The 25,390-nt window shown below is 24.1% G+C and overlaps 1 protein-coding gene across 1 annotated transcript in view; it reads left to right on the top strand.

Annotated features, from left to right (window-relative positions):
• Nucleotides 1–25,390, top strand: part of LOC112602819 (disintegrin and metalloproteinase domain-containing protein 10) — a 71,457-nt gene that overhangs the window by 5,369 nt on the left and 40,698 nt on the right. The window contains exon 2 of the mRNA XM_025351141.1: nt 16,697–16,856. Within this exon, the coding sequence (XP_025206926.1) occupies nt 16,697–16,856 (160 nt within the window). The remainder of the gene's footprint in view (nt 1–16,696; nt 16,857–25,390) is intronic.

Below are 25,390 nucleotides of genomic sequence, written 5' to 3'. Positions count from 1 at the left end.
TTGTTTAAATTTTAAAAACTGACTACTAATTAATTTTTTTAATCAGTTATAGTCGAGAGGTACTTTTATGCTTTTAGAAATTTGAGTGAACTATGAAATTGATTATTTTATAAAATAAACAATTAGGTATACGTATACGTACATGGATATTATGTAACGTCTGCGTTTCTGCCATTACTAAAACTATTTGACAATGTAATGTTTATTTAAAAATAAATTAATTGTTTTATGATCATATAGACAATAATTGGAGCTAGAAATGTTATACGTGTATATATTTTTTATATTTTATATATAAATAATCAATAATATTGATATAAAAAAAATTTGACAGTTTTTTTTTATTAAACATAACTTTATAAATTAGATAGTGGTTTTAAGGCTGCTCAAAATTATAGCCTAATTTTTATTGAAAACAATAATGTTAGTGTGATAGTGTGGTTTTAATGTTTCGTTATTGTGTAAGATAAAAAGAAAATATGAGAGAATAGTAATAACTCGCTATTGGCGTGTTGAGTTGTGTAGTTTGAATAAGATTTTAGTGAAGGTGGTAGTGGTCTGGTAGTGTATACAATATTTTTTTGGAATAAAGCGATTGTGCCAGTAGGTAGGTACCAAATAATATGTGTCTGTTGGTAAAATGAGAAATAACACGCGTTCAACCTAAACAGCGAATAGACCATTTTCGTCTGGCCTTCGGAACAAGATAAATAGTTATATTTCAAGAGATCAATAAAGAAAATGATGCTATGCCGTATAGATTTAAAATGTGTGTAGCAACAAAAGTTATTATATTGTCATTTTCGTCGTCGTAGTTTGTATCAATCAGACTCCTTCTTTTTTGGTCAGAGAGAGTGGAAAAAAGTCTTAAACATGAAAATATTCTAAAAGTTAATAAACGTATATATAAATTATATACGAATCAAAAATTATTATTCTTTTATAACTGGGTATTTATTTTATTTTTTTTAACCTAGCAGTTTGAAAAATTGATTTAAAATTGACGTGCTATTTAAAAAATTTCGATTTTAACTATACTATTTATAAAGAACTCGATTTATACTTTAAGTCTATGCTGTATTATATACGTATATTATTAAATTATATATTGCTTTTAAAAATATATTTCATGTAAATTTGATATTAGATATATTTACTAAAAAATAATTTGCTCTTAAATCTTAATGCTATAAATTTACGTATATGCAGTAGAAGCTTAATGTGAACTAGTTTCTGGAAAAATTAACTTGAAGATTTGTTAAAAATAAAGGTTATCATACATATAGTTAATTAATTTAAAAAAAATGATTTAAATATTAATATTGTTTAATTGCATGTTATTTTTTTATTATTTAAGAATTATTGTATGGCGAGTGTCTTAAACTGTTAAGTTTAAACTTAAAAACGAGTAAGAGCTTTTTAACTAATTTCGTAGACTATAATTTTATGAGAATAAAATTTTCCATTACAATAATTAAATTGTATTATTTTAATTTGGCTATAATAACTACTACTATACTAATATTACTATAGTTATTTCTTATATTTCTTATAATACTGTATAAAACATATTTTTATCAAAATTTTCTTAGTTCACTAGTACAATATACCAATGTTGTTTTGGTACTTGTGATCAAATTATGTTTTATACAAATCTAAAAACTTTTGAGGGATAATTGTTTAAAAATTTAAAATTTGAATGCTTTGAAATACGAATATCTATCCATTCTTTAAATGTAATAGTCCAATTATAAACAATTTTTGAATAAATTATAAATAATCCTTTAATAAATTGAGATATTTTATTATATTGAGAATATATTATTTAGTAGGTATCTATAGTGTTTAAAATTTTATTCTGTGTTTTTTTTTTTTTTTTAAACAGATTCATAGACAATATCAGTTTATTCTGGAATTTCGCTATGTTGTTTCTAGTATTATTCATATTTGGTTGTATCGTATTTTTACGCATCATAAATAATGGTATAAATCCTGAAAAAAAAAGTCAGTAGTCTTACAAAAATACTTATACATTCCTTAATAATTCAAGACTAACAATAACCCTAGTATAATTCAAAAGCATTAGGGATAATATTTTCAATTACATGCATTTTCAGTAAATACTGGATGTAATTTAAATGTTTAAATTTGAATACTTAGATACACCATACAATTATTAGAAGGTTGCCATCTAGGCGCTTTTTATGAAAGTTGAACAATTAATTTTTGTGTGAAAAATTATCAGTGGATTTCCGTTAGAGTAAACTCACTAACACATACCACGTGTGCACGGGGATTAAATCCGCTGGAAATGGTTCTTGTGATATAACATGGTTTTTTCCCTTACGTTTTATTAAAGCGTTCAAGTTCAACCAAGCGTAGTATAATCTATAAATGGTTGGTGTGTCTGTACGACTGTACACCTAGATTAACAACGTTCTTTTTCCAAACAATGGACAATATATTAAAATATTGGCTCTAAACGTATACATTTCCTAAAAATTAGGGTTCTATAATTTTGTGTTGAGACTTATTATCTTATACTCACAGAAACAATACTATGTTTATTTTTTGATGATAATTTTTAAGTTATGAATAAAATAAAAGAATTAAATTCACTATAATATCAAATAGAATGAATATAAAATCATCATCATCGGTAATTTATCATCCTAAAGTAATGGATATTGATTTTATTTGATTAAAAAAAAAAAAAAACCAAAAATCTTTGAAATTAGTTTGTTTAAATATGTTAGGTATTTAATTTACATATTTATATGATAAATGCTTATTTGCTTATTATAAATATAATTTATCATTGATCATATTTAAAAATTTTACATTAATAAACAAAATTGTTCGACTATAACAAATATTTTAAACAAATACTATGCGTATGATGATCTATGCTGTATTACATTTTTTTATGTTTAAAATAAATTAAAGCACCTATGTTGTAATTTGTAATCGTTACTTATAAGTGAACTTATAAATATTTGTTTTTTACATTATTAACTTTTTTTTTTAGTTTTTCATATGTCACTTTTTAATTTCTAAAGAAGATTTATTGCACAAAAATATTCGAATCTTATTCTTGTTAAATTAATATTTTAAAAACGGTTTCTTAAATATATATTTTATTTTTATGGAAAGTGAGAGTTCGTTTAGACATGCTCTAATTCTTAATTATTATTTCGTCAAGATTGACGTATAGTTCATCGTCTACTTTTTAATTTTTACATACGATAAAATAATTTATTGATCTTATAATGTAGGTTAGAAATAATATTTTAATGTTATATCTTAGTAGCTTGTTTTGTGTATTATTTAATAGTTATTTTTAATATTATTTATTGAATAAAGATTCATTTACAAATATTTGTTTAGTAGGAAATTTGTAAATTAATTGTAAATGAATCATTTTTAATTTGTTACATAAAGACATTACCTATATTATGCAAATACTTATTACTAATATTTTTTTATAAATCATTAAATTCATTGAAGTTGAAAAGAGAAAATATTTGTTTTAATTTTAGTACCTATTTGATTGTATAATAATTTGTTTTGCTTAGTTATTATTGGTTTCATTTTTCAAGATTTTATTATTTATAGCTTGGACATCTTAGAAAAGTTTTCATGTTCATTGACTATTTAAAATCTGATAAATTTTCTATTATTTGATTTAATATTTAACTCTAAGGAAATTATTTAAATGAATTATATATTTAACTTTTTTACTCAGCTTACACATATTCATTTTTATTAATTATTTAAATATAATAAAACTTTATGAGTTGAAAAATTTATATCTATACGATTTATATTGAAAGTCAAAATTGCTCACTATTTACTGACTTAGATGACTAGATTTAGAATAATAATTTGTTATTAATACTATTTTAACTGTCGAGTAAGTAGTAACTCTATTTTATTTTAGTATAGTGTTATAAGCTCATAACATATTTATTAGAAAGGGGTCAATATTTTGATTAGCTATCACTTTATTATTCAATTAACCCTATATAAAGATTTTGTATAAGTTCGTTCCACGCTTAGCTTTAATTATAAAGAGAGTCTGAATTCTAAAGTAATTGAGATTAAAGTGTCCCAATGACCATTGGTACTTGGTCGTAATCCATCGATTAGAAGGGCAAATTTCAACTTTGTTAATCGCAATCCTTTAACGACGTTGTTGTCTTCGATAATAAGTAAATTAACTCGTTACATACAATTTGAGAGTTATGTTTCTAATAAAGCTATCATTAATGAAATAATATACTACCAATTGTTTCTATTTTAAAAATTAAATATATATTATTTTTTTATCAAAATAATGTAATAAATAATTAATATTAAAATAAATTCAATATTAATATATATTTACGATAAATTATACGAAGTTTTACCAAGTTACATTTTTTATTTTATTTTAAATAATAATAAGAAGGATTTGAAATTTGCTTTTATTGTTAACTGTTTTTCAAAATTAAGAAAATATTTAGATTTATAATTTATGATACTGAATATTTGTTATTCAATGTCAGGGCTAAATATAAACAGTAATAGTTAATGTTTTTATATGAACACGAAAGTAAAATGAACTAATTGTGTAACCGTTGCGAGAGTACCTACATGTGATGGCAGATGTGACTTGTACTTCGGCCGATGCCGATGCCGCCACTAGCGACGACGATAGAAGAGCGAGGGCCCCCACGAGGTTAGTCACCTCTCTTGTCTGGTGCGTTGGATGACTTGTTGCGTGTGAGTGAGTGTGTAAAATATGCAAGTGTATGTGTGTGTTTGTACATACTCAGAGTTGACTGCCCCTTCCATGCTAAATGCTAAGCACTAGAAAAACCTCACTCGTACACCAACGAGACTATTAGAATATTATTTTTTTCATATGTAGGATTCATCTATTAAATTATTTTTCATAATACATAATATAAAGAATATAACCTTGAAAATCTCAACGCTGATAGGTTTATTTAATAGTTTCATGTTATTGTGTATAATATTTGATCCAATGCAATTATCTATACATATAGATATTCATTTTTGTACTTAATTTTTAAATAATTAGTAATTTTAGCAATAAACCGTATGTGTTGTTGCCGTATTACTAACGTACAACATAACAAATTTGCGTCTAGTAGAACCAATCTTATGTTGCTAGTTAGGTTAATATTAAAATTAAAGTGATTCAGCCCATTATCAATTTGAGGTGTTGTGTGTTGGCTATTTTACAATATTTAAATTTTTTTACGATTTATTAACATTAATACATTTTAAAATTTTATACAAATATTCGTAAAAAATTTTAATATCATAAAATGACCAACATCCGGTACGGTAATGTTCTTAAAATGTATAATAGGTTGAATCACCCTAATTTTAATATTAACCAACAACACAAAATTGGTTTGGCTGAACGCTAATTTTATGTTATTTAAAAGATGATTACTACACGGTACTTTTAAAAATTATTATTGGATACGAATACGGAACTTCTCATTTTATTATAATTTATAATTTACATTTTAATATTTTGATATTTACATTATAAAAACAACTCTAATATATTGATGTTATAAGTTCTATTTTTTTTTTCTAAGTACTCTTGTAAAATATATTAATTATTTTTATACGTTATCTTTTAGTTAGTTTATATTATTAAGTATTTTATAAATCGTAATACAGTTTAACAATAACATAGTAGTTAAATTACAATTATTTTTTAATAGCTAAAATGAAAAAATCAGGTTATATTTTTTAAATTTATAAAAGGAAAATTAATAAAAGTTTAAAAAGTATCCTCGGTGGGTGGCTTCTTTTATCTGTGATTCGTATTTGTTATTTTACTCTTTCATATTGTTCTCCATATTATATCATATAATGCTTATTTTATTTGTTTTTTTTTTCAAATTCCACACATACCTAACAAAATTTAAAAATAAATATAAAATATTTCTTAGAAAATAATTAATTTAAGGAAAATAAAATAGTATGTAGATTGTAGGTACTAGGTTGTATTGTGATTTGTTAATATGCATTGTATTGTGTATTATGTACTACATTCTACAAGCTAGAGTTTTTTAAATTAAATATATATATGTATATAAATATAATTTATATTTATTATTAATGCCGTCTTTTAAAATACACATTATAGATGAAGTGGTATGCATTTTATTAGAGAATAAATTGAACAATAGTGACTTTAAGGCCAAGCTATATCTTCAATTATCTTTTATATATTTTACTAGTACACTCATATTTGTATTGTAGTAGGTACGTTTATAATTTTAGTGTATGATACACAATAGCAGTGTAAAATTTTTAGCGACGAAGCTCAAATAAAAAAAATAATGTCAATGGCCAATGCAAATGTACTTATAACATTTTTTAATAGATGTTTTTAAATTTCGTTCATTGTTATAATCTCAATGATCTATTGATAATTTAATATAGTTTTTAAACTTGTCACATTTATTATAACATTATTTTTGTCACTTTTTGTTTGTCCATTGTGTATTTGTATTTGTGTCATCGTCATACTTGTGACTAATACTAAACTGATTTGTTACGTGTTATATCGCATTATACTTGTGTAGTTGTGTAAGTTGCATTCGTGCGGTTATTAAAATAAATAACTAATAATAACACATGATTTATTAAGTTTTGTAAAATATAATGACTATTTAATTATTTATAAAATTAATAAATTATATTGGCAATTTAAATAAGTTTTAATTCTAATATTTATTAATATTTTTAAGTTAATAATAAATTCTGAACTTGTATCTCTTAAAAGTCCAATCAATGATTAAAATAATTTTTGGATGTTTTTCAATTTAAATTAAGATTATTTAATATTGAGATCTTAAAATTAATTTTATACATACTTAACTAAGACAATTTATTTTACTATACTATAACTTAATTTTGTATAGGTTATTTTATAATGTTTAAGTAACATTGTTAGCCGTTAAGTTATTAAGACACCAATATGTTTTTTTGAAATGTATTTTGTGGAATATAAAAATATAGGTAAACCAATCACATTTTAGCAACAAGTACTAAACTGCTGTTTAATTTATCTACTACTATTAAATTAAATAAATTATTTGGATTAAATTAAAAATCCATAATTTAATATAGTAGTATAAATAGTAAATAAAAGTAAGATACCATATTTTAGCTTTTTTTTTTTATTAAAATAGCACGTGTTTATAAAATAATAAAATGTATACATAATAATATGTATTATATATTACGTATGCCAATGGCTATTTCTAGAAATTCCAGATGTTCTCTCCTAAATTATATAAATATTGAACAAAAAAAAAATATATAGTTTTCTTTTAAGCACACTTTTTGCATAATATTATAAATTATAATATAAATAAAGTAAATGTTGGTCAATATACTACTTGTAGAATTCTATTAAAAAAATTATTATGAGTATTAAATTAATTAATTTTCATAAAATTAACCAAATATATACAAATTACATCAATTTTTGTTATATATACTACTTTAAATTAATCGTAAAAATAAGTTTCTACAATCAGTATCAGTGTTATGACCTTTCAGTTATAACCTTTCAGATAGTATTTAAGATACTATCGTACAAATAGCATTGTGTTAAATTATACCTACTATCTTTAATCAGCCTTCACAAAGAGTAAAAAACTAAATTATTTCACTACCTATAATAAGTACTTATTTGAGTTATTTTTATTCATCTTTTAAAATATTATTTTATGATATTTTGGACTTTTTAAAGGTATTTATAGACATTTAAAATGTTTAATTTTAACGTTTATTTATGTTTTATTTCTTTTAATTTAAAATATTCTGTGTAATTATTTTATTATTTCTACTGTTTGTATGATTAATATTTATTAATCTCATTAATGCATTAACATTAATGACTGTACTCATATGAATTATTTTTTCGTTTTAATTTTTAATCCAGTCAATACAATATTAAATTATAAGTTATTGATTGATTAATTTGAAATCATATTAAAAACAGGCCAATTGTTATGTATTTAATTTATAATTACAACTTTTTGGGCAACATATTTGTTTTATACATTATTTTTGTAGCAGTTAAACCATTTCAGTTAAGATATTTTAAGAAATAAATGTCAATTGAACATATAGCTGAATTCAGTTTATAGGTCTAACAATCTCTGTCTTGCCATCAGTAATGTCACTTTGAATTATTCAGTTGTTCTGGGTAATGGAATTTTGTAGCATGGAGACACCTAGAGTAATTCGCTGTGAGTCACAATAATACTAATCCTCTCGCTTTACTCAGAATTACATGTTTTATTTTGTTAAAATGAGAACAATGTGAATGAAATTTTCAAAGTTTTCCACTTAAATAAGATATTGTTATGTAATGTATAGATTTTATTGCAATTCATTTTTTTATATTAGAAGTATATTAATTGTACATAAATATGTGAGTTGAATTTAAATAAGATATACTAAGTTTTTTTAAACGAATCAATAATAGACTTTTTTATTTTATAATTAAATATGTTTTGTTAGGTTTATTATATTATAATAGTAAAAAATAATATGCATTAATTATAAAAATAGTGACTAGTGTTATATAAAACTATATGTTGATTGTATGATTTAATAGTAAATAAATGTATCTTATGTTTAAGTTAAGGGAGTTAAGCTACATATTCATACTTTCGATATCTATTATATTTTTTTATTAATTGAGGATGGATGAAAAGCCAAAAAGGAAAACAAACGACCAAGAACTTGAGTAGATTTATATTATATTGTATAAAGAATTTAACTGACATCATGTTTTATTATTTATGATATGAATGAAGAGTAATTTAAAGTATAATAGTAATACTTCTTGAGCATAATATAATACTTTTTATAACATTAAAATTACCTTAAAATGAATCATATTATTTGGGAACTTGATGTACAGTATACATCATATTAATATCATATTATACCTTATACGGAGTTACCAAATTAAGTTTTAGTTTTATTTTTTTAAATTTGATTTTTAATTAAATATAGGTAATTAATACATTTTTGTAATAAGTAAAAATTTTCTAATACATTTCATCAATATATTCTTCATAAATTTATTATTAGGTAGTATTTATAAATTAAAAACTGTGGTTTTAACATTTATAATATTATGTTTAAGTTGTAGGTACTTAAGATACTTATACTGGATAAATATTACATTTTTTCTTACCTATTTATAAATTTATACTTATGATAATCGACTAAAGTAGTTTTATTTTTGCACTACAATTGATATTCGATAATAATTATTATTGTGTTGTTTTAGCTAGTTGATATTATACATATGGCTTAAAGTATGTCTTTATAAAAAGTTATCAATTTTTTTTTTTAATGATATAATGAAAATATTTTTTGGTAACTTCGTGATTTCGACGAGGCTTTAGAAATGGTGGTAAAACTGTAGCTTGTTTATAAATTAATTTTTCATTATATTTTGAATAATATAATTTATTTATAATTATGATTGTTGTAAAAAAACGCATAATTAAAATAAACTTCGGCCTTAACAACATAAAACTTCATAATATCAATGATTAAAAAAATGTATTAGATTATATATTTTACCTATACATATATTAAATCTATAACAATTTAAAAACATTTTGCTCTTTTTTACTAAATATATGATTTTATATATTAAATATATGATTAAATGTATTAGGTGGATACTATAATATTTTTTCAAAAGAATAGCTATGAATATATTATGTTTCATTTATTCTTTTTGGTGTTAGGCCTGCCATAGATGGCTGTAAATTTTGTTTTAGTTAAAATTGCATACATTTTAATATTTAAATACCTTAGACTTGATAATTTAATACAATGTTATCTTTAAAGTGTTTACAGCAATATAAAAACTACAATAATAATATGCATTATTTTGTTATATAGACATTACAAATTCAGATTTATAGAAAATTCAATAATTAAACGAAAAAAAAAAACGTTTTTATTTATTATGTAACAATTCAAACTTGTATAGGACTTAAAGCTTTTTCACTATGCGTACGTACGTTATTATTACACAATTAAATTTTCAAAATATTTAGATTCATTTTAGGTTATTTATTCTACTGTTAGACTAATCTAACTACCTACAAATGTTTTTTGTTTAAGTTCAATAGTTATTTATCATTGAATTTAAATTTGACTCCTTCATTATAGTTATCTACTCAATGATAAAATATACTTATTATATAGTAGAGCAATTTTCTTAATTTTTTTTTGATAATTTTTCTTCCACAAATTTTAGAATTTAGAATAAAATCGATAGATCTTATTTTGATTAGGATTAGTTGTTAAAACAATACGTGATTTTTATCAGTCACCAAAATATTTTCTCATCAACTATGAGGGTAAAATGGAAATTACATTAAGTAGTAATATTTAATTAATAATTATTTTTAATTTATTTAATAAGAATAGATAAAATAAGGAATAAAATTCTTAACAATTTTCATAATTTTAAAGAATTTTGTAACTGTATTATGATTTGTGAAATGTATTTCCGATATTTTTTAATTGCAGTTAGAAAAACGTTAGAGGTAACCTATTATAATTTAAGTAACTTTTAAGCTTTTTACTCAAAAATAATTTTAACCATACAAAAACCAAGGAAAAAATAGAAACTTACACATGTCTTTAAGTAGCATAAAATGAGCAAAAGTATTTTTAAAATTATATCAATGCTTATAGAATAATTTTATAAATATTATTTATTAATATCTTACTCCATATTATTACTCCATTAATATTTTGTGTAATAATATTTTCAGAAAAGAGGAAATTACGATATGAAAGTTTAATGAATAAACACAAGTATCAAAATTTATAATTATTCATATTTAATAACAAATAGAAGATTTTGATTTTAAACTTATATTGATTATCAACAACTTAGTTTAGTAGCTCTACCTACGTCTAAAAATGCCAATTATTAACATATTATTTATTTTTTATTTTTTGAACATTATAGGATTATATTTTGATTTTAATTGAAACGTTGTCTCGGCAATTATATTTGATAATTATATTATTTATATTCTATTTTCACTAATACAATATATTATAACCATTCTAGTAAATTTTATTGTATATTTCAGTATTTTTATGTGGTGTGTACTTAAATATTTTTGAGTGAGTATGTAAAGATATATTTTTGTAGATCATTATATTATTGATTACTGGCGAGTATGTAATAATTCTTAAAAATGTAGTTACTTATGTCTTAAAAGTTTTGAGAACATTTTTTACTGGATACACCTTTAGTCACAGAAACGTTCAGGTTTAGAATAAAAAAGTTTTTTATTTTTTAAATGAGGTTAATATGGTAAAATGTTATTTATTAAGAACGGAAAAAAAATATAACTTTGAATATTTTTCGTTTGAAAACAGTTAAATGGGAATTCACGAATAAAGGACGATCGTATTATTTATAATATACATAATACATAAGCAACTTTATATGTTAAAGAATTTATTATTTATTGGAAACGCGCTTTTTCAAATTATTGTTTTACTAAAATAACTTTTGAAATTTGAATATTTTTTGATAAAATGCATACCTAATATTTTCTATTACGTTTATATTGTAAACGTTTAAATTAAAAATATAATTATAAGAATTGAATAATACATTTTTTTATCAATCGATTATTATACATTATTTACAATGGGTGCAACACGATTGCTAACGTTTCACCTTTTTTATAACACGATTGCAAACAAATGTCGTTTATCAAAAAATTTGTTTTTTTAGCCGTAAAACAAGCGATTGCGAACGTTTTTATAGGCTACGTTGCTAATTTTATAATTTCTAAATATGTTTTATTTTGTTCGGAAATTCAATTAAAATTTTTTTTCAAATAAAAACTATTCGATATTAATAATACAATATTACATAATGTATAAACTTAAAAAAATAAAAATAATAGTTTTTAAAATGTTTTTCTACATTTTTTATTTTTTTTTTAGTTAGGAATTTCCAGTTTTTGTAAGTATAAAATTAGATCCTTGTGGATTTTATAAATTATAATTATTATAATTTTTTAATGTTGATTTAATTTTAGATCTATCATTTTGATCATAAGATTATGTGAATTGTTTTGATAGCATAATAACAAAAGACCCTTATACCTGCTATTTAATTATTTTAAAAATTATTATTTAAATATTTGTAATTGCCTAACATCAAATCTGGTAACACCGCACGATTAAAAGCATGTGAAAACGTTCGCAATCGTGTTACGGGAAAAAGTCCGTTTGCAATCGTTCCATTCGTAATTGTATATAGTATATCACCCATTTATAAGTTACAACATCATCTTTGTTTATGTGTTTTTAAAATAAAATTAAATACTTATTGAATAAAATAAAAATAATGATTTTATTTACTTGGGTAGACCCGTGTACTAAATAAGTGCACAGCGTACTGTTTTAGTTTTTAGTGTTTTTATTGTTACTTTGCGGATCAATAAACGAAAAGTCCGTGAGTGTTTTTCGGGGTAAAAAATTAGGCGTCCCTCTTGACATTCCGTTTGTGCACTCAAAAAGGAGGGTTCCATTTTGAAGAGGCATTTGGTTGCAAGTTAAACCCCAGATTTCAAACCGTTGCCTTGGCATATATATTGAGCGCGGTCCATTTTACTGTCGCATATAAATAAATAAAATCGTGCTAGAATACTATTACAGTATGACAATAATTGTGTGACAGCAAGTTAAATGAGTCTCGGAGTGGAGGGTTGTGATAGTGTTCGAGTGACAGTGAATGGTATTAGTAGGGTAGGGGGAGCTTCGTGATTTCAAAACTGGGCATTCGTTATTTTGCCATGCTCTGTGGAATTTTGAATGTGGCAATTCAATTTAACTAATGGCTGACGTCGGTATTAATTAAAATAAATCCCCAGAGAGTTGTATAGCAATGTTGGTGACGTGGTTCACATATACCTTTATATTCTGTACAGGTACTATTGCTGAGTTTATTGTAGTTACTATAGGCAGATAAATAATAATTAATTATTCATAAGAAATCTAGGGCTCCAGAGAAAGGTTGGAGGGTGCTGAATCATTTTGTATTCATGATAATATATTAATATTATACTATAGTATATTTTATATTTCATATTTATTTATACTTAATAGTATATAGATAATCAATACTTCTAACTTCACACTTCTACGTATCTATAATAGTCGACGATACAATATGTTTTTTTTTGTAATTTTGTTTTTAACAATATATAGTTTTTTAGAAATACAGTCTTGGGGGAAGAAAAAGGTGTCCTCTAGAGCCTCCTTTAGAGTTACCATAAAAGAGATGTAATTAGAGTATCCAATGGGCACTACCCGAAATTTAATCACAAAATAAAAATTAAAGTTTATTACTAATGTATATTATTAAACTTACATATAAATATATAATATTCGTGAATATATGTTTGAAAAATTGTGTTGTCTTTAAAATATGACATTAGTTCAATGCCTATAACTATATTTATTTCGAGGATGATCCTCTGTGCTTACACAAGATTATAAATATTTTATAAATATTTCGGACTTTAATTGAAAAGTTTAATCATAAATTTCCATAGTTTTATTATTTTTAATTGAATTCATCTTTTTTCATACACACTCACTCTTTTAATATTATTATGAGAAATCAAGAAGAAATCAAAACTTCGAAATTGAGTTGATATTTTTGTTTTAAGTATAACTTTCTGTAATTTGCAATAACTATTATAGTAAAAAATAACAATTTGTTACGAGTTTAACAGTTTTAGACAATTTAAAATAAAGTTTTGATGGTAGTTGAGAAAGATATTCTATCAGATTGATGTAAGTTGTACGCAGTAAACTTTTTATGTGATCTAAATATTTAATTTGAAATTATTGATTTATATGATGAATTATTTCTAATATTAAAATTAATTTATTATAATATAATAAATATATATAGTTTATATTCATTTTTATATTAAATATAACTTAAACATATGTAAAAATCAAACCTAATAAGAGCACTTGTAATCATATTATATTATTACAGATTTATTAATTAAAATTAACAAGTTTGTTAACAATTATAAATAACGGATCCATTGTTTAGAATCGCTTTTAATAGGATTAAATGTAAATATAAATAAATTAACGCTTAATATGGGATTATATATCATGAAATGTTAAAATAATTATGTAAATACCAGTATTGTAATATTGTAATTTTGTATATTTATAAATAAAAATATTTTACAATTTTTTTTTTTAAAATTCATTTATGTGTAATAATATTTGAAAATATTACGATAATTACAGTTATTAATGGTTTAAGATGATATAAAAATAATAATTTTATTATATCATTTTATTTTGATAATTAGATACTATAGCTATTTGAGATTTAAAAAAAAAACAATTGTTGAAATATAAAAATTGAATAAACAAATTTAAAGAGTTAGCAGTAAAATATTTGTATTCATGAATTATAATATATAATATCTATTATCAGTTATATATATTTTAATATTTGTATTAGGTATTTTAAATAATAAATTTAGTTAATAATAACTAAATATTAGGTATAATTCTTTACATATTATACTTACCTAAAAGAATAATGATTCAAACAAAATAAAATATGACCTAGGATAATTCATTATTTATGTATTATTTACAGTAAACTTTAAATGATATAAGAAATTATTAGGCTAATTTCATTTGTAGAAATATATGATCATTTAGTTTTTTTTTATTTCTTACTGTATTATTTTAGAATCTGTAAATCATGAAAATATTGTTATTATATACGTTTTAACCAATATGTGGTAGATTATATTATAATAGTTGGTTAAATTATTTCTATTGCGGTTATTTCTTTCTCACAATAAATATTTCTTAAATATATCGATGCCTTAATGTTACGTAGTGAATTTTAGACACTTACTATAATAATGCTATATCTGTTTATTTTAAAATGGGTCTGTTCTTCTGAATCTATTGTTTTGTTTAGGATTTTAAAATGTAAACACTCTAACACTGTATCATCTATACTTAAAAGCATAGTTTTTCATATCCATTTCATCAGTATTTTCAACGTGTTTGTGATTATTTGAAATCAGCAGCAGCCTTTTGACCTAATGATATTATTAAAATCGATAATTTTATCGAATTGCACGTTATTATTATATTGTTAATATAATATGTGCATTCAAGAACCGTTCGCATACATGTATCAGTACACATACAGAAACAGCTAACTATTTACAATTGGACATTTGCATTTTAGAGCAATAACGTGCACAGTGATATGTGTGCATTTATGCATAAACACGTATATATAATACATATTATATTTTATATAGACTGTGCGAATAGGGGCTATCAAAATATCGATTTAGGTGTCCGTTATATACAACAAGCAGATGGGCAGCGAACGCGTGGGGCACATTCCTCGGCAATATTCGCGTTTTGCATATAGTGTATATATTATAAATTATATGTATATTTATTTATAGTGTGTGAGAGAGAGATATAGATCGATGAGTGGGTTGGTGGGGGGAGGTGGATGAAGAAGAAGGGTGAGCGCAAGCGAGATAGGTGTGTGAGTCGTTTTCAATTATACAACCAGTCAGATTTATGAAGGTATTATTTCTTGCCCTCCTCTTGCGTGTATCCGGGGCACCACGGCGGGTGTTGGTGTTTGGTCATTATTTTTCCACCCGGCCACTATCCCTTTCCTAAAGCTGCCATCCACTCCCGCCATCATCACTGCCACCACCACAACTAGTTCCACATTGTGAATCATCCGATAATAGCATGTTACCAGGGATGGTAATATATACATACATACGATTTTTCTCATTGCCACTGCTGTTGCTGTTACTGTATTATTGCTACTGTTCGGTATACTGTAGTCTGTGGTGTATATAATAATATTACATATACTATGTAGATTACAGTGGATTTATTTATCGTTAATCAAAAAATATAAGGTATTTTAAAATTTTTTGAACAATTATGTTTTATATTATTCAACGATTATTATAGTATTAATTTACGTCGCTTGATGTGAAATGCCTTCAATGTGCAAAATAGTGATTTTCAAACAGAAACAATTAACTATTTAAAAAAAAAAATAGTTTAAATAGTTTGACTATACATACATATAACTCAATACCTATATAAACACTTATATTAAACGTCTAAAACAAGCTAATTTTTTTTAACACGTTTTTTATAAGCTTATGAATCAACTTGGATAACATTTTTGTAGATAATCAAAACTTATTTAACAAAAAATAATATAGATAAATAGTATTCAATATTTTTAATGTTATAGATGTTATAGTATAAAAATTTCCTTTAATATTCACAGAATTATTTTTATTTTTTTTTTATGTGTATAGTGTGTGCGAGAATGATGCTTGTATTATATTTATAGATATGTATATTACTATTGTAATATTTTATTATCATGGTGTATGGTTATTGTTAATTGTAATGTGAATCCAAAGTTTCTATATTGTAATATTATCGTAAAAAATCATGTACATTTTTATTTTATAATATACTTACTTATATTGTATTATATACTCAACGTTCATACTTATTATCTCAGGAAAATTGCCGTCACTCAACCATTTCATAAAGCACTATACGCCTGCGGAATACGACCGGGACGGCTTGTTAGAACAGCATCGGAGGATGCGCAGGGATACCGCCGCTAGTAATCAACAACTGCAATCGCCGTTACGGCTCACCATCGCTACGCCACACAGGTTAGAGTTGCATAATGCTATAATATTAAATATTCACTTTAATAATACCTTATTAACGCTAAATATTTTCTGCTTAATAATTTTGCCCATTTTATTTATTGCTGTTATCGTTATTTTAATAGTTATTGTTTGCTATAAAAGTTTGAATTGACCTAATTAGTCAGTATAGGTATTGTGTATAAAAACTATCAAACATTAAATTATATATATATGTGTGTATTATCTTTTAAATGTTTCTACCAAAGAGACATGAGTCGATATTATAATTTACTATTTAAGATATATCGATATCGTTAGTTCGTTCCATTATATTATAATAAAGCTCTGGGTTTAAGTATGAAAAGCTATTTTATTTGCATTGCATTGTTTTTATTGAGGATATTAGGTATTTAATACATATTAATGAAATTATTTTAAATACGTATGTGTAGTTTACTTAAGTGCTAGGAGGGAGGGACACACTCAAAATTGCTTATAATACTACATTTATATCTATTTTTATCTTTTAAAGATACATTAATACAAATATATTATTTTTGAGTGAGCCTCAACTCACGAGCGCGTTTTACAGGTGCGGTGTGGATATTGAGCTGTAGTGTGTATTTATAGTAAATTAAACTAAAAACTTATGCTTAATTATTTTAAAATATCTTTCTTGTAGATTCTTGTTATTCTTTGTAGGATATGTGATTAAAAATGAAACAGCTGAAGGACCTACAACTAAATAGAAATTATTAATTTACTTGCTATGATATAGTTTTCGAAGTTTAGAGCTCTGTTGCCCGATTCTGAAATTAGATTTTACACTAGAAAACTTCTTTTGGAATTGACGAGACTCGTTTATATTGTAAACGTTTTATAGGTGTAATGTATCTAGAGAAGTGTATTTAACTATGCTTTGTTGTAATTTTCTCGTAACCACTGAAACATATTTGTAATTCGTGTGCGTTGTACACATTGATTCTTACTGAAAATAGTAGGATTAAAATTTAACCACCTTTCATTAAACACCATTCGAATCGTTGATTTAATATACGTATTTTGTTCTTAATACTTACATATTTTACTGAGAATCTATAAATAAGTTTAGTCTCTATGTATTGGACTTTACAAAATAATTGAAATTTGTTGAATTGTAAATTGTGAGATTTTTGTGAGAACATGAATTTCCACTCATAAAGTTTTTTATAGGATTAAATAAGTTTATGATACAATATGTGTTTTTTATTTTTGTTTGTAATAGTTTTAATATATTTGATTTTTGACGTTGTACGCTATATTATCATACAACATGTTAATATGTAATTTTGAATTTCTATAAAACATTATTTTACTCTCGTATTATTTTAAAATAAATCGGATAAAATAATTAGGTACGAACTATTGAAGTTTTTATATTTATTTTTATTTTTTTTTATTCGATTCACATGCCTAATAATTATTCAATTAACAGTATTTAGTTAGCGTATCTTTCATAAAATATAAACTAATGGATAGAACAAGCCTATAATAACTAAAGTCTTGGTTTTTCCTGGGAAAGAAAGGAGAGATGACAGTTTTTGTCTTTTGATTAGCTAAGTCAGATAAAATATATATTTTCAAAGTATTAATCTATCTTAAAAGTATTCATCTCTGTGAAAGAAGAACATTTATATATTAACAAAACTAAAATTGTTTTTTTAAACAATTAATATATTTTGGTTTTTTTTTTTAAATAAAATTGAAACTTTTTATCATGGTTTGGTCAAAAAATTTTGTAAATAATAATTATTTTCATTTCTAAAGTTTGGTTAAGAGTATTTTATTTTTTGTAAAATTTTGTGTTTGTCTAGATAGATAGAAGTTGCATTAGATACCTATGTTTCAACAATAGCATTTTTATTTATGATTTTGAAGTAGGTAGGTATGGTTCATAAACAATAATTTGTTTACGATCATAGTAAATGTATATATTAAATTAGTAATAGCTCATATAAGAAATGTTTTGGTGTAAATCAAAGTTAAAAACTAAAAACTTTGTCACATTATTTATTTGGAAATGTAACTAACAATATTTGTTTTATAACTACTTGGTATTTTTCAAGTATAACTTTTTACAGTTTTATTTCTACAGTTTAAAATATATTTAAATAATATACTACAATAACTAAAATTAAAGTTTTATAAAATTACTGTTCTTCAGAATCAATACAATAAAATTTAAAATTAAATAATAAATAATAAGTACATTTATTTTTCTTTTCGTTATCGTATTTTTTTTTTGTAAATTATTTAAAAATTCTTATAATAGCCACATTCGAATATATGTGATATTGTATACACTTGTATGTATGTTTGTATGTTTATATGCACGTGTGGGTGTACCGTTAAGCACCTATATCGATTTACATTCAGCTTGATATTATTGGCATAGGCATATACACAACATAAAACTTATACACCTATACAGAGTGTTTATAGCGAACACTTATTATTTTAAAATGTTTCTATTTATGTATCTTATAAGACCCTTCTTTTTATTTTTTTTATCACCTTTAAATTTATAAGTTTTACTATTATAAACTAATTATTTTTAAATAGCTAATCGATATCCTTAATTTTATAATTTAAAACGAAAAAAAAAAAAACAAAATGTTTAAAAATAAAGAGTATAGGACGTGAATAGTATTTTTTTTATTAATAATTTGAAGTTGAGATTGGCATCACAGATTTATAAGACTTCACTTCTCTTATTTAAAATATAAACAATTATAAATAATAATTTTATTTCTGCAGTAGATAATATTTATATTGAAGTTTACGCTGAAATTTTAATTAAATTATTTAGATAGTGCAGCTGATACATATAGCAGTAGTTTTTCACCATAGACAAACAAGGGGGTGAACAAAGTATGGACAAAATAAGATTACGTGTTTTACCTGCTTAGAATATTACCATTATTGAATAAAACATTCATAGAAAAGTAATTTTTGAAATAACTAGTGTTCAGTGTCGTTTAGAGAATCGCCCTGTATTCGACTATACAGAGTATTATTTAATTCTTGTCCGCGAGATCGCCGAATACAAAGAAGTCGCGTTCGTTGCATTATATGTATGTGTGTGTGTGTGTGTGCATTTATACAGAACACATTATTATTATCATCGTTATTCCCGTTATCGTATGTAACTATGTGTGCCTATGCCCTATGTGTATATATTATGCTCGGAAGGGCAGTGTCGCGGCATAGTGTTGCACGATTGTCGATGGCGTGTGCACGTCTGACTGAGAGGATTAACCTCGGTGTGTCCATCGGATTTAGTAACGGATTGATTAGCGTGTGACTAAAGGAAAACCAGTGGTTTGTGTGTGCGTGCGTGCGCGTGGGATCACCGACTAACATAATATTATATTTACGCACACGCGCCGCGTTCACCGTTATTCGACTCGTCATTTCATCGGGTTAGACGTTCCCCTTAAGGGTCGCTTTCAAAAAATCTGATACTTTGAATACGGTGCATACTTACGTGCATTACTCGGTATATCTCAGTTACACATTTGTTGAGTTCGAAGTAGTAATAGTGTGGACTGAAGAATTTTCTGTTTACTAGTACAGTAGTACAAATGAAAGTTGTTTTTTTTTTTGTAAACAAATAATAATTTTTAATTTAATTGTTAATTTTTTTGTGAACACTATTGATGCGAGAAAGGAGAGTGTTTAAAAAATATTTCCTATAAATTTCGTACGGAATTTGAAGAGTTTTTTTTGAATAAAATTGTAAAAAGTGTAGATTTATGTATTTTATTGATGTCAATTTTTTTTTTTAAATGTCATATCACACTTTATTTTGTTTTTATATCTGAAATGAACAGCGTAGAACGATTTAAAGTTTTTGTACTCCGTAGTACTTTGTTTAGGTTTCTTTTATTTTAATTTTATTATTATTCAAATTATTTTGAATTCAATCTACGCAAACTTTTCACATTTTAAAAGTCGTTATATAGGTATATCATATTTTATTGTGGATCTATAAATATACTTTATTAGTGGACTTTATATGAGTAAGTGGTAATTGGTTTTCAAAAAGAGAAAGAAAAAAATTGTTAAATATTAAAAAAGGACCCCAGAGATTCTTCTTCTTTCATAAATCAGTTTTATAATAATTTCACAGTATGTATTTCGGAATAGTAACACCATAGTAGTATAGTAATCTTAGCACTTGGATATGTTTATACAACTAAACACACGCTTACAAACTTACAAAATGTATTTGTTATGTTTGTATATCATTGAGTTTACATTTCTATAGATTTCAATGTATCTTAAATTTATCTTTGATTTGTCTACTTTTAGAAAATTATTTTAAAGTTAATAAAAAATATGTAATGTTTGTTTATGCTTTTATATCCTTAAAGACTGCAGTAAGTGTGCCTGAAGTTAAATTTATTAAATCTAAAACAAAAATTGTATTCTATTCTAGTAAACTGTATATTTAATATACCCAAATTAAAATTGTTGAATCGAAGTGTCCTTTTAAACTGATGTCAGTTCTTTTTGATAAATATTTCAACATGTATTCAAATAGTTGTCGCTTATTTATGTTAATTACTGTTTGAAACTTTGTTTAGAATTCCAATTTCCTGTGTCAAAATTTTAAGTTATAATCAAGTGAAATAATCGTTTTTAATGTTAAAAATGAGCATAATAAGCTTTTGAAATTTTAAACTACAATTTTTCGATCTTTAATGAGAAATGTATTAGTTTTTCAATGTAATTTTCAATACTTCATTAGTATTTATGAAAAATTAAATAAAAAGTAGCAAATATAAATATTACAATATTGTATAGTGACTTAATATTTTTCTTTTTAAAATTTTAATCTATACACTAAGGTCAGATATTACATACTTATATATATATACTTTACGTTTAAATGGTAAAAAAAAAAATACTTTTAATTAAAATGTTCATACAATTATATTTGTAAAATCGTTTAGCTTTAGAGCAAAATAGTGTGCATCTTGAAGAAATTATATTTTATTTTATTTTGAACAAGGTTGATAATATCAAGTAAATATTATTTACTTTTGAAATAAAATATTGAATATGTTAGGCTAAAATTTACTTGTAAGACTAAAACAACTTGGTCGGTTGTTTATTTACTGTCGTTACAATACTCTTTACAATTACCATACCTAATTTCTTAATTGTAAATTGTAATAACTAATAATAGGTATAATTCATAATATTAAAATGTATCACCATTCACCTATGAAAAAAAAGTAAGCCTCCCTCCCCCACAGAAATTATCTTAACTCAACAGTGAATTAGAGTTAACTAAAAGTCATAAGTCTCTAAAAATGAGAAGGAAAATGTATATTCACCTAACGATATGTTATTTTGGGTTATTCGCCCAAATTAAAGCCGCCCAGTAAAAGAGTTTGTGACATTTTTATATATATATGATGAAAACATGAACGTCACACAAAACGATTCGCCCATGTGAAAAGCATCATAAGGTGTTTCCTGGAAAAAATGATAACGTCTCATTCTTACCACATGGGACTAGAGACAAATGATTTATCATTTCACATCATTCGTACATATACAAACATTGTCGGTATATTTTTTATGTACTCACACATTCAAAAAATTTGACTTAATAATATTCATTATTAACTTATATTTACTTACACGTTTAACACTAAGACGCTCTCTAATTATTATTTAAACGCTATGATTGTACTGTATTAGTTAAAGGATATTTTCAAGCAGTAGTGTACTACTGGGGGGGATTAATAGGGCTTAAACTCCTCCATTAGCCGTATTTTTTTTTCTTTTACATACTTATATGAATTAGAAATATAGTTTGATGTAGTTAGCAATTCATGGAGATGTACCATTAACAGCAGAAGAAGTGTTAGATAATCTGGTAAAAAAACCAAGGAAATTAGATTTTTTATTTAAAACAATACAAATTATTATGACTAAAGAAGGTATAAGGGGCAGAGCCCTCATTTTTGTGTTCTAGTAAATTTTCAGAACCCCCTTCCCCTTATAGAAAATTCCCGAGAACGCCACCGTTCTCAAGATATTTGATTTACAATTAAATTGTTGATTTTCATAGGATACAACAATAATTGCTCATCAATTACCGCAAATCTATTATGTTATTCTCCAATCAATGGAAGCAAATTTTGTTAAGACTTCCTGTTTTATGTAATTATTTTTACTTAATTCCTAAGTAATGATAATCTTTATTATCGTGCTGTCAATTCCATTTAAGTGTGAAATATTAGACTTGTTAGTATATTAATTATTTCTTCACCCATTATATAGTATTACTTCAAAACCACCTTTCACTACCAATCATTTAGAGATATTTTTGTTGACATGTCAAAGGAATAAATGCCCTAATCAAATATTATATATTTCACATAGATCTAAAGACATGGTTCTAAATTTTTATAAGAAAACAATAACTGTACTTACTTAAAAATTTTCAGATTATTTCTTTTCATTGCTTATGTTTTTTAGAACAACTATTAAAATTTTTATCTACAGTATTATATATTATATACTTATATTTTTTGCGAAGTTTTTAATGACATTTTAACAGCAATGTTCTCATTATATATACATAATATAAAATAAGCATTATTACATGTAAATATATATATATTTATATATTAGAATTTTTATTGAGTGTAATAATTCATTTTTGAATGTTTATCTGTTAATATATCTCCTGATTTAGTATCTATCCGATTTAATTAATTGAATGTAAGTCTACCAGGTTTTGTATTTGCATATTTTCTCTATTAAAAGTTATCTCGTAAATTCAGAGTAACGTGAATATTTTAAACATTTGACGGCTTCTATCCGTTGGGAAATTTCAAAACTGAATTAAATTAAATTCTTATTTTAGTATACATATATATTATATATTTACGTAATCGTGTGTTCGTGTATAACTCGTATAGACGCATTATCAGGTTTTTTGTCACAGTTAAACCGATGGTTCAAAAAATTGGTAACTCTAAATAATACCTTTAGCTACTTTTCGTGTGGTACAATTAAACTAGTTATTCACCACTTTACCATATATCTTATATCTTAATAATGCTAATGGTGTAAATTACATACAAATAAAAAAATAAAATAAAAGGAGCATGTCGATTATAATACTAACAAAACTCAGTTAGCTCTCCAAGTCTTAGCAGTTATTATATTGTTTCCTTCTTTAACAACATAGCAGTTGTTTTATTCTTGCTGATAATCAAGGCTTTATCATCCACGCCCTTGTAGAAATTTCCCTGCATCTCCATCGCAACGCTGGTTGTTATAGCGTCCGCGTACTGATTATTATTCTCTTTCTCTCCGCATTTCTCGTCTTACACTCCTCCTTATCGTTCCCTCCGGTATAGCCTTAGGCATATGTACGCGTTAAAGGAACGTTGTTCCAAACTTTTCGAGGTACTGGATTGTTATTAGTCATCTCCCTTTCTGTGAAATTAGTTCTCAACGAGCAATATTCAGTAAAACCAATAGTCTTAAACGAACCATAATTATTTTAAAACTATACCGGTTAATTAAATATTAATAATTAGTACTTAACTAATTTTTAACACTGTTTGTAAAATTATAATATAAAAACATATATAAATAAAAATTGACAAAAATGTTAAACAAATTAATAATTATAAAAATAAGAATAAAATTTTTAATTTATAAATAATTAAAATAAACATTTTTTTTTTTTCAAAATTAATTTTAAATTATAAATTATAGTCAATAACATCATTAAAAAAATAGATAAAATTATAATGATGAAAATTTGTTTTAAATACTTAGTTTATAAATTTATTTTATGTAATTGATTTTAAGTTTTAAATATTCTTCAAACTTTTTTATGAATTTAATAACAAACTAAATTATTTGTTGTATGTTTGAATTTTTTTTACTAAGGTTAAATTTCTATTTAAAATTTAATTATGCTTCTGAGTGTGTATTTCGTAAAATCAAAAATAAAATTTTTAGCAATACTTTAAACTACGTTTTTATTTTTAGGCTTAAATATTTAATTTTAATGTGTTTTGATAACTAGTTATATTTATTTTGTTGACTTAAATCAACAATATGGTCGGTTGAATTCAATAATATGGGTTATAAACTGAGTTCTAAAATGTTACAAATAATTTAATAATAGTTTAGAAGCCGTAAAATATATTTAAAACAGTTTTAACCAAAATTATAATAGTAGTATTTTTCACGACCAACCTAAATAATAGAAAAATAAAATATTCCAATAAACCACTAGATATAGGGAAGACATAGATGGTATCCTATTACCGTGACGGAAACAGTTCATCAAAACTGTTACTAGGTCACCCACGACAGTTTTGTTCTGATTATTTTGTGTCATGTTATTCTTAATAATCATAGGCTCGTAGTATTGCGGTAATCAAAAACAACAGGCTGTCGAAGTGTAATGATGTACATTATACATGTTTATTCGTCCTCAACCATTTTCCTATGAACGTACCTATTTATCA

Source organism: Melanaphis sacchari, unplaced genomic scaffold (genome assembly GCF_002803265.2).
Source record: "Melanaphis sacchari strain LSU unplaced genomic scaffold, SCAv2.0 Contig91_pilon_pilon, whole genome shotgun sequence".
Classification (NCBI taxonomy): domain Eukaryota; kingdom Metazoa; phylum Arthropoda; class Insecta; order Hemiptera; family Aphididae; genus Melanaphis; species Melanaphis sacchari.
Note: the sequence above shows the minus strand (reverse complement) of the source record. Positions and strands in the feature narration are given on the sequence as shown.